Genomic DNA, 18,265 nt, shown 5'->3' on the forward strand with positions numbered 1-18,265 from the left:
AAAAAAATGCAAGCCACAAAAGAAATTTCTGAAGAACTGTGTCATACACTGAAAAACACACGTTAAGTAGTGTCTGGGACAATGAGGCTCTTCTCCAAGTTCTGATATTTGTTTTTACAGGTTGGTAATTTTTTCCTGGAAAAGGAAACTATAAGCAACTGACTCCTTGGGAAAAGATCAACTGCTTGGATTATGTGTTCTTTTCCATTTTTGTTTTACTTATGAGTTTTGTCTTCATCATTGTCATGAGTTTCTTTCTGCTTTCTACTGATGTTATTGCTTCTGCATAACTTTCCTGTTTCTTTTTGTTAGCATTAAATGTTGCTAAGTAACTGAATTGGGCTGTGGTATTATTTGTCAGAACTATTCTATTTTTTGAAATATGTATCAAGATTACTCAGCAAAATGAAAACTACTCTCCCAAAGGAAAGAAGGCCATTTGCATCTACCACAACCCTCATTTTCAGGTCATTTCTAAGAAAAAATAGGAAGTGATTCCTAGAAACTCCATGAGGTTATCTTAAGCCACACCAAATAACATTAATTTTGCTTTTAATAACATGTCTCAGATCTTAAAAGCAATTGCGATTTTAAAGTAAAATAGCTTGGCTTTCCTTCAGTGTAAGCTCATTTAAAGAATTCACATTTGCTGTGGATTATTAAAAAGAAATCCTAATTTAAGTAATTCAACAGCAAAAAATGTGAAATATGGAATTCACCATTTTTTTCTTCTAATTGCATGTTAATGTAGCAATGATCTAGTGTCTCATCTACGTGGACCTGCAATCAGCAGTAAGGGTAAATATCACAAATGCAAAACTCATCTGGGTTTAATGAAATTTTCACTTAAAATCTCTCTGTAGCAACCAAAAGTACTAACAGCCCCACTTACGATTACTTTGCTCAATTTCCACTGAGAAGGTTTAAACTACTTTAGCATTAAATAAAGTATAATAGAAGGCTGTGACCCCAGAATAAGAAAATTACCATAGAACTTTATAAAGAATATGTGAAATGGAATAGTGTCAATTAATATTAAATTATTCAAGAACTGCTCAAGCTGCTCTGTGTCGATCAGAACAGTCTTAAAAGCTTCCACATTCCATTAAGTTATTTTACATCTTGAAACCCCCCCTAAAGTGAGCAGCATACTTTCTTTCATATACTTTTAACACAGACGTGCACTACACATATAAAAAATTAATCAAAGACTGAGAAATTTATTTTAAAATATTTTTTAAGGTCAGAGCATGGACTTTCAAGATTGCAACTATTCTTAATATGGGAAATATCTCTAAATTTTTTAATTTGAAAATTTATAATATTTTGTTGCAAAAAAGGCAGATGGAAAGGTATCATAAACATTAAACAGTAGAATTACCTCACAAACACTATATAGCAAAATGACTTTGGATTTGAAGTACAGAGTGAGAAAATTACACTAGCAAAAGAGGACAGCTTAGTAGTAGCTATGGGCACTTTGCATCTGCTTGTTGAATAATCACAAGACTTTTAGACACTTGGAATGAAACCACATATACATAAGGTCTTGTAATAAGTGGCTCTTTACTAAAAAAATAAATTAAAAATTACATTCTTCCATCTCCCTTTATTGTATAATTAATATAAATACGCTGAAGCCAGCAGGTGAAATATTATAATAGCTGGGCATGAGTAGCAGCCAATATGCAGGCAAGAGAGCTGTCACGGAAAACCCAATTACTTATGTACCTCAGCTATTAATAACTTTATTAAATTTGAAGCACAAGTCAAAGAGTGTGACCGCCTAAGATGGGAAGACACACTTGTCCTTGTCCTTCTAGGACCTATACCAGAAAAAAAAAAAAAAGCTAGAAGCATATAGCAAGGAACAGACTTCCTCTGTTTCTTCCTTCCCTATTGTATCCTCCCTAAAGTGTGAGGCATTCGCCTAGGGGAACATCCTCCAGCTGGGCTTGATTCCAGCAGGTGTGACCAGCAGGTTGAGGAGGGGATTCTGCCCCTCCTGGGGTGCTGCATCCAGCACTGGGCACAGAGAAGGGCCACGAAGATGCTGAGAGGGCTGGAGCACCTCACCCACAAAGACTGGCTGAGAGAGCTGGGGCTGCTCAGTGGAGAGACGGCTCCAGGGAGACCTTCTACAGCTTCCAGTTGTCGGAATCTGTGGGTATTGGTGATTCCGAGACTGTAGAAAATCTCTGTCTTTCTGCCCCGTTGCCAAAGAAGAAGCCATAATTCGTCTGTGCTGTTTTCAAGGTTGTTTATTCTTGCTTATCTATAACATGTTCTGCTGCCCTGCCGCAGGTCTGTCCTGCAGGGCAGCGTGCGGGGCTCTGCCCCCAGTGGGATGTTACAAACATTATATACCAGAAATTACGTGTGCTATATTTACAATAACGTGCCAATATCTGTCATCTACATTAAACAGCGTGTCCCCAGCTTAAACCAACAGAAAAATGCCAACACTACAGTGAAACATGGAGGGCATGAAAAAGAAGGAAAAGGACAAGACACACCCAATTCCTCCATCTTGTCCCCTCTGAACCCCTAATCTAGAAACCTAAAATTTTACTTTTGCACCCGTGTCACACTTAATTATTACTCATATCAAACACTCAGAGCTTGTAATTCATCCTGTAAGATTGAAAACTCTTTTCCACGGACAGAGATCAGAGACACTGTCTCTCAGGGCTCTGTACAGGTGGTTTCCTGACCCCCTGCCAGGGTCCCAGGCCCTCCAGGGCAGACAGAGGGAAGCCCTGGATTCCCACATCCAGTAAATGAAGAAACCCTACCAAAAAAAAAAAAAAAAAACAACAGAGAGGCTTTTTACAAGGGCGTGTACTGATAGGAAAAGCAGGAAAAGCTTTAAACTGAGAGAGAGTAGGATTAGATTAGATTAGATTAGATTAGATTAGATTAGATTAGATTAGATTAGATTAGATACCTGGGAGCCATTCTTCCCTCTGAGGCTGGTGAGCCCCTGCCATAGGCACAGGGAAGCTCTGGATCCTCCACCCCTGGAAGTGTTCAAGGCCAGGCTGGAAGGAGCTTCATGCTCCATCTAGTGGAAGGTGTCCCTGCCCATGGCAGGGGGATTGGAAATGAACTTCAAACATCCTTTTCAACCCAAATAAGTCTATGATATTACGAAGTGTGGTGCCCACTCCTCTGCTCTCTCACTCCCCCTCTTCATCAAGACAGGATAAAAAAAAATGAAAAAGCTTGTGGCTCCAGAAAATGACAGAGAGATTATCCACCAATTTCTATCATAGGTAAACCAGAATCAGCTTGGGGAAGATTAATTTAATTTGTTGTAAATTAAAAATTGGGTATTTTAAAAATAGCACTGTGAGAAACAGAAACAAAAAACAAAAACACCTTTTTGTCAACTCCCTTTTTTTCACAGACTCAACTCCACTCTTAGTTCTTGACTTTTCTGCCACCTCTTCTCCTACACAAGCATCACAGGGAGATGGGAAACTGCAGTTGGGGTCCATTCATAACGCTTTGTCTGCGCCACTCCTTCCTTCTCATGCTGCTCCCCTGCTCCAGCGTGTAATTCCTCTCACTGGACAGAGTCCTTCACAAACTGCTCCAGCGAGTCCTTCCCAAAATGCTGCACCCTTTCAAGAAGTAATTTCCTGCTTAGTGTCTTTCAGGGTTTTAATGCTGCTTATTCCTCACGAGAGTGTGACACAAGGAGTGTAAACACAAGACAACCACAGCATATTTCCTGAACTGCATCACTTTTGGATTAGATGTTTCACTTATGAAGCTCTGCTAGTAAAATCCAGCCTGCCCTAAAGAGCAACCCCACCAGAGCAATGAGTAAACTGAGTACTCATTGTACGGCCACACACCACAGGATACCTCAAAGACAGAAAATGTAGAAGGATCCTACAGACAAAATGATTTTTGCCACATTATGAAGGAACTTTGTAGATCCAGGTGCCAAAGAGGAAAAAAACAAAAAAAACAAAAACAAAAACAAAAACAAACAAAAAACCATCTATGGGCTAGAAGTGGCAGAGTAGTGGTGTAGAATTTTTAATATTGACTCACATAATTTTCCAGTGTGGAGCTGGGAAACTTTTCAATCAGGTTATGGCAGAGAGAGTGGCCTACAGCCTCTGGCTGTGCAAAGGCAGCACCTTTGCCATGGCTGTGCCAGGATATTGGAGTCTTGAAAAATATTTGGGCATTCAACTTTTTTTTTCTGTCTTCAAGATAAGAAAGGAATCCTATCTCCAGCTTAATTATTAAAAGTAACATAATGAGAACACAATGAATCTGAGACAAAAAATACCTACTCATATAAGTTTTTCAAGACCAAAAACAGAAAAGAAGCTCTTCCAGTCTGAGTCTTTGCTGAATTCTGTGCTGTTATGACACTGAAATTATTTTATAAGCTCATAAACTCCATTTTCTTATGGTAAAGACTAGCAAAAAGATTAAGGATTGCTTCCAGGTACGGCCAAGTTGCAGTAATTGAGTATTGTCAATCCCAAGCATTCAAATAATTAAAATAATAAAGCCTTTTTCTACAGCACAAAATTTAGGACCAATTACAATGTTTGAAAATAATACTTTAATTTTACTCTTAATGCCTTGTCTTTTTTTTTTTTTTATATTTTTTTCCATATTCAAACAGGTGAAAATAGCCGATTTTAAGTGTAATCGGAAATGTTTATACAATCATATATTAATGATTTAAAGCTTTAAGAAACAAGGCCCTCCATAAACTTGGTTTTCCAGGCGCACTGGCACACCGGGGGACACGGAGGGAGACCACAGCAGGGTACTCAGGGCACAGCTGGGCACATCTGGGACACGGGGACACAACAGGGCAGGGGGAGTCCTACCAGACACACGGCTCATGCCGGGCAGTCACACCGGCCAGAGAGGGGTCACACCGGTGCCACGGAGGGAGGCACAGCGGGGGCGTCACACTGCTCACACCGGGGCGGGTCACACCGGGGGGTTCCCCAGGGACCCATAGGGGGTCACACCGGGGGAGAAGGGTCACACCGGGGGGGTCCCCGGGGGGTCACACAGGGGGGGAGGGTCACACAGGGGGGGAGGGTCACACCGGGGGGGAGGGTCATACCGGGGGGCTCCCGGGGGGGGTCACACCGGGAGGGGTTCCCCAGAGACCCACAGGGGGGAGAGTCACCCTGAGGGGGTTCCCCGGAGACCCACAGGGGGGAGGGTCACACCGGGGGGGGTTCCCCAGAGACCCACAGGGGGGAGGGTCACAGCGGGGGGGGGTTCTCCAGAGACCCACAGGGGGAGGGTCACCCCGAGGGGGTTCCCCAGAGACCCACAGGGGGAGGGTCACACCGGGGGGGGTTCTCCAGAGACCCACAGGGGGGAGGGTCACCCTGAGGGGGTTCCCCAGAGACCCACAGGGGGAGGGTCACACCGGGGGGGGGTTCCCCACAGACCCACAGAGGGGAGGGTCACCCTGAGGGGGTTCCCCAGAGACCCACAGGGGGAGGGTCACCCTGAGGGGGTTCCGGGGTTCCCGCCCCGCCCCGCTCGCGCCCACGCCCCGCCCCCGACGACCAAAACATTGGCACGTGCGCCCCGCGGGCGCCTGTCACGTGACGCGGCCGGCTCGCGCCGGGCGGAGCCGGCCCCTCCCCGCCGCGCCAATGGCGGCGCGCGCTGCCGGGTAGCAACAAGCGCGGCGGGCGGCGGCCAATCAGCGCGGCGGGGGCGTGGCCAGCGCGGCCCATGGTACTTCCGGCAACAGCGCCGGGCCCGCGCCGGGCGGGAGCGGCGGGGACGGAGGGGGCGGCACCGCCGGCACCGGGAGGTGAGTGCGGCCCGGCCCGGCCTGGCCCGGCCTGGCCCAGCACGGTCGGGAGGAGACCTGTGCGGCCGTGTGTGTGAGCCCCGTCGGCCCGCGGGGTGGGGGCTGAGCGTGGGCGGTCGTGGTTTGAGGGGTTTGGGGTTGGCTCCTAAGGGCGTGTGGGGTTGAAGGGGTGTGGGACGAGGTGTTAAAAGTCAGGGTGGGCAGATAGGGCAAGGCGGGACGGGCAGCCCTGAGGGGTCTGGAGGGAGGTATGTGGAGCCTGCCTGGACGAACGGGGTGTTGGGATCCCATCAGGCTGTGTGAGGGTGGGGGCCAGCATGGTTTCACCAGGGGCAAATCCTGCCTGACGAATCTGGTGGCCTCCTACGGTGGGATTTCAAGGTTGGTGGATGAGGTCATATGAGGTCACACCGTGACTAATGTAATTTGCCTGAACTTATGAAAAGCATTTGACACTGTCCCACACAAATTCTTTGTCTCTAAACTGGACAGGCATGAATTTGACAGCTGGACTGCTGGGTAGATAAGGAACTGGCTGGATGGTCATCCTCAAAGAGTTGCAGTCAGCAGCTCTGTGGGCAAGTGGAGACAAGTGAAAAGTGACATTCTTGAGGGGTAGGGCTTGGCACTGTGCCTGTTTAACATCTTTGTTGGGGACATGGACAGTGGGATTGAGTGTATCCTCTGCAAGTTTTTGGATGGCACCAATGTGTAGTGTCGTCAATAAGCTGCAGGGAAGGGATGCCATCCAGAGGGACCTTGGTAGGACAGAAATGAGTGTGTGCAAACCTCTTGAAATTGAACAAGGGTAACTGTTAGGTCCTGCAATTGGGTCGTGGCAGTCCCAAGCACAAGTACAGGATAGGTGGAGAATGGACTGAAAGCAGCTTTGAGGAAAAGGACTCAGGGCTGTTGGTTGACAAGGAGCTCAATATGAGTCAGCAATGTGCACTTGCAGCCCAGAAAGCTGGAGGTGTTCTGGGCTACACTAAAAGAAGGGTGGCCAGTGGGTCAAGGGCAGTGATTATGCCCCTCTGCTCTGCTCTCCTCATACACCACTGCAGCGTTGTATCCAGCTCTGGCATTCTCACCATAGGAGGGCTGTGAATGTGTTGGAGAGAGTCCAGAGGAGGGCTGGAGCACCTGTCCTATGAACACTGGCTGAAAGAATTGGGATTGTGTAGCCAGGTGAAGAGAACGCTTTGGGGACACCATTAGACCAGGCTTCCAGCCCTTTAAAGGGGAGCTACAAGAAAGCTGGAGAAGGACTTTTTACAAGGGCCTGTAGTGGCAGAACAAGGCAGAATGCCATCAAACTGAAAGAAGGTAGGTTTAGGTTAGGTCTTAGTGAAAAGCTCTTTATTGTGAGAGTGATGAGGCACCAGCAGAGATTGTCCAGATCAGTGGTGGGTATCCCATCGTTTTTAGCATTCAAGGCCAGATTGGATGGGGCTCTGAGCAGCCTGGCTTAGTGGAACTGGGTGATCTTTAAGGACCCTTCCAACACAAACCATTCTGTGGTCGAGACACCAGTATGAGGGGAGTACTAAACAACTACTTGTGGTTTATATTATTCCTAGGAAGCAGTAAAAGGATTGGAAAAGCAGATAGGCAAGAATAAAATTTGTTGCAACTGGGGGAATGGATGGTGTAAATTTTGGAAAAGGTTCTTATTAGGAGCAAAGGAAACCTGAGTTATTAGTAGGAAGGGGACTTTAGTCAATCCTAAGACCTAGGCAATGCACTTTGTTTTGCATGCTATGCAGATTTTTAAATAAAGAAAAACCCATCTGGCTTACTCAGCCTGTATTTCTTCTGGCTTTTTATCCTCTTCTAACAAATACATTGGGTGAGTGCTGGTCAAGAGTGCAAATTTTTAAATAAATTCATAGTGATGTTTACTGGTGGGGCCTAATATTTTTTCAAGTTGAAAAAAATATTAGAAAATGCATGTTTGTGAGAACCAAGGCTGTTGCTGATATATATTAACATGTGTTTCGAATATGATAATGCTATCTTCCCTCTATAGCTTGCATGTGAAATCTCTTGTTAAACTAAGGAGCAATATATTTGTGTTATGAATGGGAAGAAGAGAGTAAAAGCTGGCAAAGTTATATTCTTCAAACTGTAGATAACTGCCCTGTTCAAACTCCTAATGTGTCAGAAATGAATTTCACTTTTGAAAAATGGTAGCAGAACACTGTTTGAGCGATATACCTATGATGACCTGCATCTGCTTGTAGGAATTTCTGGAGACCTGTCACAATGGACTTTGTTGCAGTCTCCTTTTGTCCTGGTATCTGCTTAATAGGCTGGCATGGGAGGTGGCCTCAAAAACACCATAAAAAGATTTTTGGGAATGTTAAAATTCCTTTCCCGACAGATCACTCCACATTGTACCATAAACTCAGTATTTGTAAGGATTAGGAAAAACAAAAGGAGCAACATTGATTTTGTGAGCTGTCGATCTCTTTAAAACCGTTTATCAGTCACATATGAAAATTAGTAATCTGTTTGATCATGACAGAGCATATATGCTTGATATAATTTTCTTTTTTTGGTATCATTCCATTCTTGGACTACCAGGATTTTTTATCTTGTTCTCCAAAGAACAAGGTAATCTACCTTGGTCTAATAAAATGCTGAAAGACAAGAAGAATGTTGTTAAAGATTAAAAAAAAATTACTTAAACTGCTGAATCTGTTTCTTTAAAGGATGTTTAAGTTTCTTTAAAGGATGCTCTACACAGAACTTTTCATAAGGTATTTTCTTTTTAAGGCTAAAGAGAAAACTGAAATAAGGACAGGAAGTTTTGAAACTTTTAAAATTAATAATAGACAAAGAATCTCTTCTTGCTGCTTATAGAGAAACCATGCCATTTTTGGGCCAAGACTGGAGATCCCCTGGATGGAGATGGGTTAAAACAGAAGATGGATGGAAGAGATGTGAACCCTTTAGTCATGCACTTGAGGATGGGAATAATCAGCTGAATGATATCAGTCACGCTGTGTAAGTTAAAAAAAAAAGTGATTCTGCATGAAATAATAGCAGGTGGGAAGGCAAAATTGACTTAATTTCTATTCAGATTGCAACTGTTTGTGGTAGCTGATGTCATCTGTATACAAATGCAATTATTGTTGTTAGCTAGGCAGACAGGAGACCCCGGTGGAGACTTGTCTTTTGTCACTGCTTTGTGAGTTGCTTATTTGAGGCAGCCAGATCCCTTCTTAGCCTGTATGTCTTTCAAAATACTAAAACAATAAATACTTAAAAAAAAAAAAAACCCCAAACCAACAAAAAAACACACCCACAATGCCTGTTGAGTACTATTTAAAGGTAAAAGTGATCTTGTAAATTGCACGTGCAGCAGGCATATTGAACCTGGAAGTGGTGTTGGATTAGTTTGTGGCAACCATAAAATGCCTTTGCTCCAAATATACAATCAGTGGTATCTTAATGCTCTTTCTCTAACACAATATATGACTGTATGTGCTCCTGTAGGATGGGTGAGAAAGAGATTAGGTAAATAAAGTAATACTTGTGGCAAATGGCCACAGACTGGTGTGATATAAATAATTTTGTCAAAACAAAAAAAAACAAACTTCTTCACAAAGAAGCAATTCTCATGGGTAGGATTCTTGGTCATAAATTCTAGCATAATGTGCTCATAATGAGGAAAGGGAACATGTGGTGTTTTGTTGTTAGTCCAGTAAAAGATAACTCATCTGGTTTAGAGAGGGATTTACTGGGAAGCTAGGACTTGCTGTTGCCACACACCTGTTTTTTCTAATTTTGTAAAGCAATCCTCAAGGGAGTTGTCAAGCAGTGAAGCATTATTATTAAGATTAACCTACTGTTTGCTTCATGCCTTTTTTCCTTTTGTTAATCTGTCACTGATCTTCTTTGGCCTTCTTTATCCACATAGTCTGGCCACTGTGGATACAAAACTTTGTCTGGAAGACTGTTCAGTAAGCTTCCAACATAAAAGTTGCCTTAAATACCTTTGAAAAAAAATATTCTCTCTTTTATATCTTTAATAATATACTTGGCAAAGTAAGGGAGATCTAATAAGTATTTAGCAACCATGTAAATTGCTTCAAAAATAAATATCGTGTAGGTTGCTTAATTAATACTGTTTGATAAGTATGAAAGGAATTATCAGTCCTTGTGAATACCATTAAGACTTTTGCTCGTAATTGTCTGTGTATAAATGTATATATGTATCTTTTCCCCAAAGAGCAAGGTAAGGTATTTTTATGGCTTCTTTGAGCAAAAATACTGAATTTATTTTTTTCTTTTTTTTTCCTTATTCTTGGAAGACCATAGCATTGAACTCTTCTGGAGCCAAAAACTGTGGCTTTAGTTTTTGATTCTTAATTTTACTTTTTTCCATTCAATTAAAAATGTATGTTAAAACTCAGAGTAGAGAATTCAAGTTGGTACGTCTTGGCATAGTAGCACTATTTTGGAGTAATTTCACTACACTTTTAACTGTGGTTCTGTGATTGTAACTTGAACTTTTTATGCCAGTTAAGTTTTGCTACTAAACTGAGATTAATGTCTCTTTGCACAACATTATGGAACAATTTAGAGTGGAAATGACCTTGTCATCTAGGTGAAAAACATACTTAAAGCAAGGCGAGCTGAGGTTGGGTTCTGCAGGGCCTTGCCCAGTTCAGCTTTGTGCTTTTCCAGGAACGGAAGTTCTTTCCTGGGCTCCTATGTTAAGTTCTGTTACTGTCAATGTTATTTTTTTATTGTTCTGCTGACCTAGGTTGTGTCATTTCTCCCTGCCCTCCTCATTCTAGTAAAAATTTCTCTTATCACAGGTTGTGTCCATTACAACTTGACTTAGTACTGCCCACCTCCTCCAGCCTTACAGTCCCACTCAATCTTATTTATAGTCTCATATTAAAAACTGACAGCAGTTAGATTTCCCTCCACCACCAGCTCTAAAAACTGAGCAAGTTCAGTTCTCTACCCTTGTGCACCATGTGCTCCAGTAGCTTGGTGACTCTCCAGTGGAGTTGTTCCAGCATGACAATGTTTGCACCGTATTGGGGAGCCCCTAACTAGACACAGTACTCCGGGTGAGTACTCGTGCCAAATAAAGATGGATGTTTGCTTTTTTCAGTCTGCGGGATACCCATTTGATAGCTCAATCCAGGGTGCAGTTGGCTTAACACAACACAAGGGCACACTGCTGACCTGTTTTCAGCTACTTATCCTCAAGATTCCTGGCTCCTTTCCTACAAAACTGCTTTCTATCCAGTCTATACCCAGCATATACCCAGGCTTGGGGTTCTTCTATGTCATGGGCAGGGCTTCACATTCTGGTATAATGGTTTAAGATGTGTTGCTGCCTAGATCTCTGTACCATCTTACGCTATTTGGAAATAATTATGGTGCATATTGAAGATATAACTCAGTTTAGGAGATTTCTTAACATAATGTAGCACTAAGAAAAAATGAGACTTGATAAAGTGCTTCATTGTAGAAGAAACATATAGTAAACAGTACAAAAATACCTATTTGTCTCTCTTTAAGCTGCCCTGTGAATAGGGATGGTGGTGTATGCCAATCTGGCAATTCTAGCAGGGTTTGGTTCATTTATATCCATTGTAAAGAATAATCTTTTTCACTAAAATATTCTGTAGGAATCTCTTCTGAAGTTAGAACTTTCATATTGTATTTAAGGGAGCATTATAGTAGTTTTCCTTTATAAGGAAATAAATTCAAGCTATGTAGTTGAATGAAACCCTTTCTAGTTTTGCTTCTATTCTCTTCTGTGAGTGAAAGTGTAGATAGAGTTGCTTGCCAAACTTTGTCCTTTACCCATTGCAAATACTTTCTCTTCAGGAATTACAAAGATCTAATCACAAACAGATTCAGAAATAAACCTTAAAGACACATAAGTTACTTAAATTGAAGAATGTGTTTTTGTTAAAATAGAACTTCAAACTTTGCTTGATTAGTCATTCCATACCTTGGTGAATCCTGCTGCTGAATTAGTAAAATTGGTGAACCTAATGGTAACCATGCTTGAACAAATATAATCACTTGTGCAGGAACAGTTGTCATTATTTGACATAATGCTTGAAAAATTGCACTTTAGATCTTTTTATGGAAACAAAGATAGAAGAAAAAATGAGACCATCACTTCTGTCAGTCTTAGTTATATGCTTAAGAGTGCCTTGTGTTCGAGGTAGATAGTAGCTGGAAGCGTGGCTTGGGCTGTGTGCATTCAAGCTCTGTGGTGTGAATGCTGGCCATGACCCCCTGTGAATTGAAGACGGACACTCCCGGTGCTATAGCACTGTGTCCTTGAAGCTTGGTGGTGGAGAGAAGCTTGGTGAGGGTGGAACTGCCTTACACAATTGTATGCAAGTGTCTTTCATTAGCCTGCAACTTAAAAGTAAAGCTGTCTTATGTGTTCTTTTTGAGGTAGAAGAAAGAGAATTAGACTGGTAAGATTTTCATGATGGTGGTATTTACTTTTTTGAGTGTTAGGTTCATATGAACTATTTGGGTGGCAGGGTAGTCATTTCAGTCTGCAGTGTCTCATGTCTAATTCTGCGAGATGCAGTGTTCACAAGCGTGATTTTGGCACTGGATAGAAGTCCTTTGATTTGAATCTATGAACAGATAACATTACAATATATTTGTTAAATGACAAAATCATTTGGTGTGTGCGCTTAGAATTTTCCATGGTCAAGCTGTGAGAGTCACTTCTAAAATAGTGTGTCTCTGTAAATAATTGACTTGAGAGCCATGTGAAAAGAAGCAAGGGGATGAGGGAAAATAGTTGGAGCTCAGATAGCCCTGTCACATTTTCTATCATTTTCAGTGTCATACCCAAGAGGTTATTTAAATACCTCTATGAAATTACTTTTTTTGGAAAACATGAAATTGTTGCATGATCTAAGATATTAAAGTTCTAAGGACACCAGGTACTTTGCTTTTAAAAGCTTTAGAAGAATTTTTTATGAAGTGCGTCATCAAGACACAAGAGTAAGAATAGCTGTAAATTGACAGTATTATGTATGTATTTAAATCCTGCCAGGTGCACTCAAATGTCACGTGCAGTATTATAATAAAAGCACTAAATTAAGGCTTCTGTTGCACCATATGGCACGTGCAGCACTTGATTTGGTTTCTTGTATCTTAGCTTGGTGTTTGAGGGGGCAGGGGGTGCTTTTGGAGCAGTAGAGCAGCTTTATTACTTGTAGAGCAGCTCTGCAGATTTCTGGAAGGAATGCTAGCAGTCACTGGGTAACTGTGTTTCTGTCCCATTCTGCTGGCGTCTGTGGGACCCTTGCTTTCATTCATTGCTTTCAGACCAAAGGTTTGTCAAGAAGAGTAGTGATGTTTACAGATGAGTAGGGAAAGGCTATATGAAGTGGGACAGAACATGAGGAAATAAAGCCTCATATCAGAGATCCTCAGAGGTAACAGTCCAGTTTGTCTTTTCTCTACAGAGACTTAAGGAATTCCAGGAATGCCACAGACATATTTGAATGCTAGATAAAGCTGTTTGAAATAACTGTCTTCATCTTCACAATTCCTTGTGTTTATTGATTCCTTAAGCTGCCTTAGTTATTTATATCATGCTTGAAGTGTCTCTTATGGGGTGTCAGGAGTGGGATTCAAATCACTTCAGGTATGTTACTGACCTAAATTACTTTATAGGGACGCTTGGATCCAGGAACAAAAAAAGGAATCTTTACATATTAACCTTCCTCTTCTAAGCAGGCCTCCAGGAATGTGGTCTCCCACCCTCTCTCCATTGCTTGCCTTGGGTCAAGGGGCATGAGAGAGTTTCTGTGCTGCTTGGATTATGTTGCAGAGTATCAGGACCTATCTCCCCAGTCTTGTATCTGTTGTTAGGATTATAAAACTCTGGGAGCTTTGGGATCAATTTCTGGTTCTGTAGCAACTCTTCAGATTCTGCCATAGCTTCTCACATGATGTGGTGATGCAGCCAATATGTTAAATCATAATTAAATTAATTTTAGTGAGTTTAGAGATTTCCTGTATGATGGCTTTGGGTGGGAAAAAACCCACAAAAACAATCTGATAGGTTGGAATGTTATGTAATCAAATAACTTGTGTTGATGTTTTGCTTTTGTCTCTTGCTGGTTTCTTCCCTCTGAGCTCTTTTGCTGTTTGACCAGATGTGATATTTGGCACTGTTGTATAGAATATGTAAGGTGTCGAGTCTTTATCCTCTGCTTTAAAAATATTAAGGACTGAACTAATGCTATCACCTTGAATTTGGCACTATCTGAATGCAGATGTTAAGTTTAAATCCTGAAAAAAAAGCTAAGATGAAATCAACTTTGTTTTTCTAAATCTTCTTGACTTGTGTCTCTTTAAGCTGAGCTAGCATGTACTGATTAGAACAATTCAAAAGCCAAAAATTTTTTACAGTGTTGTTTAACAGATGGTTCAAACCTGAAAGCTTTAACTCTGTAAGCTAGTAGGAATATACTAAAATAATTTTATTTTTGTCACTTAATGCCCAGATACAGGTTATTTTTGAAAAAACTTCTGTCCTTCAGTTTGCAATGTTCAGTTGTTTTAGTCTGAAGTTCAAGCTGGCAGTGATAAAAACAATTTAGATTAAAAATAGTAATGGATGTGAGGAGCTTCATATAGAACTTTGTTGCCAGAAAGCAGTAATGTAGAAATAAGAATGTCCCCCAGTTAAACTTCATTACCCTGTCTTATCTGTGCAAGACGTTGGCTTTAATATGAAGTATCTTTCTTCTTAGTGCTAGAAAAGAGAACAGCCATTCTTATCTTTGTTGCTTGTCCTTATAGTTATCTGCAAAAATGGAATGAAAATTTCATGAAGCTGTGCAGATTTCTTGTAGTACAGACAGTTTTAAATGCACATAGATTTTAGAAATGTTAGCTTATTAAAAAGGATTTTTAGTAATTTATATGTGTGTATTTTTTTTTTTATTCCCACTATATTCTATATACATAAGCATTTGCTATAGTCCTCAGTGTTGGGTTACATAGTTAACTGTCAGAAGTGAATAGGTGGAGTTGAGTCTCTCTGGCAGTGACAGACCAACTTGGCTTGTACAAATTGTACAAATCATTGGTACAAATCATTGTACAAATCATTGGTACAACAGTGCCATGACACCTGTAGTATGTGCAGAGTTGTGAATCAAGAGTTTCTTAAAAGAAAGACTTTCTTTGTCCCAAAGATGGCAGTAGTAAGAGAGCTATCATTCATTGCTGCCTTTCTGCCTGTGCAAGGACATGCAATAATTCTTCACAGACTTTTTACCTGTGTGCAGTTAAGACTTGGTCCACTTCAAATCATGGATTTTTGTACACCAGAGCTTTGCAGAGTTTTACGGTTGTCCAGCTAGTACTGTCTCCTTAGCAGTCCTTCCTGAATGTCAGTAATGACTTTCAGGATACCTCTTAGGAAGATACTTTTGTGTATTTTTTTGGCACAAAATTCAACCCCTCTGGGAAGAAAAAAAGGCAGCTTCTCTCCAGATACATGTTGCTATAGACAGTGAGGTAGAGGACCTTAATTAGAAACATGGTTTCTTTTTTTTTCAGCTGGTAGACTTTAATGCAGAAAATTGTAAGATATATGCATCTTAAATATTTAATTACTGCTATCCTAATTAGATGTTTTTATTTCAGTATCATAACTGGAGATGATGAGAATGAAGAAGTGTACAATACTGAAGACTGTGAGTTTGCAGCCAAGAAAAGGAAAAAAGATCATTTTAGGAATAACACAGATTCGCAATGTAAGGCTTGGGGTTTTCATTTATTTTAGAAGACTCATGTAAGTTCAGAGAAATGTTAAAATAGTCATGTTATACTCATCTATAATGAGTGGCTTCCAGATTATGCCTATTTCTGTATTGGCAACAAATTCTGGTGTCAAAAGTGATATGTCTTAACTGAAACTGTGTTATTGATCATTTATTGTGTTGGATTTTTTTTTCCAAAGACCCAAAGGTAATTCATTTAAGAATAGTAATTGCTGAGTATTAGGAGTCTTCTGATACTAACCACTGTTATGTTTTGTGGACTAGTTTTAGATTAAATTCTTCTGGATGCTTATGGGACCAAGTCAATGTAGAAAAACAGGTCCCTGTACAGAAGAAAATGTATTAGAGGGGTGGAGTAGTCAGGAACAAAAGCATTGTCTATATCTGCTGTATTTTCAAATGCCAAGGAGCCTGTTGTATAAAAAAAAAAAGGTCAGGAATTATGTAGGACCACTTATGTGAACGATTGGTCACAGCTGACAAAAGTTGTCATTCATCTGCCATTTGTGTGTCAACTCTTGTGATTTAAAAAAAAAAACCATTTATATAACTTTTCTATGATTTTCATGAAGTCCATATCTTCTGACAATTTTTAGTTATCTTTTCCAGCCTTTGTAAAGTTCCTTCATTAAAACTGTTCTGCTCTCTTATGAAGCATTTTATTGAAAATTGTATGTTCAGTTAAGTTTCTGGAAGGCATTACTAATGTGGAAGCATAAAATGCTTATATTTTTATTTTATTTTAGGTTTTTATCGTGAAAAGTGGATTTATGTTCATAAAGAAAGCACCAAGGAAGTAAGTCTGCATGGTGTGGGTCAATTCCTACAATCTTTGTGGTTCTTAATTGACAGACGGTATATTGAAAAAAGTATTTTTGCTGTGTGGTCTTAGGGGTTGTACTCTCTTCATTGGCAACCTTGGACACCTGCACATGGTGAGGCAAAGGCAGCTGGCAAAATGACTTCTCAGCAGGTTTTTGTGGCAGAGATGTGAGAGCTTGCAGGGATAGACATACAGTTCTTCACTACTTATCCAAGCTCATCTATCTTTCTATTGTCTCTTTGAACTACAATTGAAAGTATTTGCAAAACCAGAGAAATATCTCCAGAGAAGTTGCTTGCAGGCAGCCACCTGATATTTTGGGATCTTGGTGTAAATTTGAATGGAAGTAAAACATCAGTTTCAAACATTACAAAGAGGATCTTTATTTTTAACCAAGTCCACATGCTTTCAGTTTGGGATATAAACTGTATCGTGTAAGTGTAAAGGGAATAGGAAAGCTCTTGGAGCGTCCTCTTGGAAAGTTAAAATACATCTATTGTATGTAGAGATTAAACTGTTTTGAGGTGTGAGTTTCATTCCTCTGCTGATTGCCATGGCTATCTGGGATGTATGGAGCTTGAACTCCATTAAAGAGTTTTTACATCCTCATAGTAATGCCAGCCAGGAGAGAGGGAAGGAGGTGAGGGTGATGACTGTAGTCAGGCAAGCAAAAGTAGCTTTGCATTTTAGAGCTGAGAGAGACAACACAGAGCTTTTTACTCAGGAAGGGCATGCTGTTGAGCAGGGCTTACATAAAAAGACACACTGCAAGACTTTGCAGATCTTATAGACCTGTGACCCAGAGACTGCCCATCTACATCTGAAGGGTACTTTAAAGCCTTTCACCAGATTCACAACCCTCTTTCTGCTTTATCTTCTAGATGAGGTTACTTAGATTTGTCTGCAAAAGTCTCAAGTATACTTTTTCCCTTTCTGCTGTCTTAAATTAGGGTGAGAAGGAGCAGGGGGACAAGAGACTGTCACCAGTCATTGTGGTGCTTTGAACGATAAGGTTAAGCTGAGGTTTCAAAGTACATTAAGGCCAAAATACAAATAGCCTGAAATCATGCATTGGTGTCCTTCATAACCCATGTATAAAGGGATTATTTTTTCCCCTACTTGTACAGAAGTTGCTGTACTAGTGATGTGTGAGTATTTGTTTCTGTTCCTTGTTCATTCAGAGGGCAGATGAAATATTTTTGGTTACCTTCTAATATTTGACCATTCATCTTTCAGCTTTATTTGGGTTTTTTAGTATAAAAAACAAACCAGGGATGGCTAGAATTAAACGCTAATCTTTCAAGTAATTCTTTGTATAAATTTAAAAGCTTAGAGTAGTAGGTTGAAAAAGTAACAAGGAATAAGAATACATGAACCAAAAAATTCAGAGCAACAATTAAGGTAATCTAAAACATTATTCAGAGGTTCTAGTTTTTCTTACAAGTTCAATATCTTTCTTGATATTGAAGTAGTCTAGGAAACATTTCTTCCCAAACTGGATACTATTTTTAGGGCAAAATGACAAGATAGGGAGGTCTTGATAAGAAACATGTGAACCATGCTATGGGAGAGCATTGAAATTTAAGAGAACCAAAACAAGTGCATTTGTGTGGCTGAAATGAAATTGGAGATGTTTTTGAATTATTTTGTCATGATGGTACACTGGGAAAGGTAGGGCTGTAGTTCCATAGCAATCTATTCAGGGAAATGTCTTATGTTAATGTTTTAAGCATGACCTAATGATAACTGTTTAGCCAGAGAGCAGCCACAAATATTTAAATTTCAACAAGTTTTTTTGACTGTATGTGT

General features: G+C 40.6%; 1 protein-coding gene across 2 annotated transcripts in view; it reads left to right on the forward strand.

Moving 5' to 3' along the window:
• Positions 1-5,687: 5,687 nt before the first annotated feature.
• FBXO25 (F-box protein 25) overlaps positions 5,688-18,265 on the forward strand; it is a 30,250-nt gene continuing 17,672 nt past the window's right edge. For both annotated transcript variants that reach the window (XM_012572813.5, XM_002196648.7), the window contains exons 1-4: positions 5,688-5,821; positions 8,687-8,830; positions 15,497-15,606; positions 16,380-16,429. In XM_012572813.5, coding sequence (XP_012428267.3) covers positions 8,694-8,830; positions 15,497-15,606; positions 16,380-16,429 — 297 coding nt within the window. In that variant the 5' untranslated portion in view covers positions 5,688-5,821; positions 8,687-8,693. The remainder of the gene's footprint in view (positions 5,822-8,686; positions 8,831-15,496; positions 15,607-16,379; positions 16,430-18,265) is intronic.

The sequence above is a fragment of the Taeniopygia guttata genome, chromosome 3 (genome assembly GCF_048771995.1).
Source record: "Taeniopygia guttata chromosome 3, bTaeGut7.mat, whole genome shotgun sequence".
NCBI lineage: Eukaryota > Metazoa > Chordata > Aves > Passeriformes > Estrildidae > Taeniopygia > Taeniopygia guttata.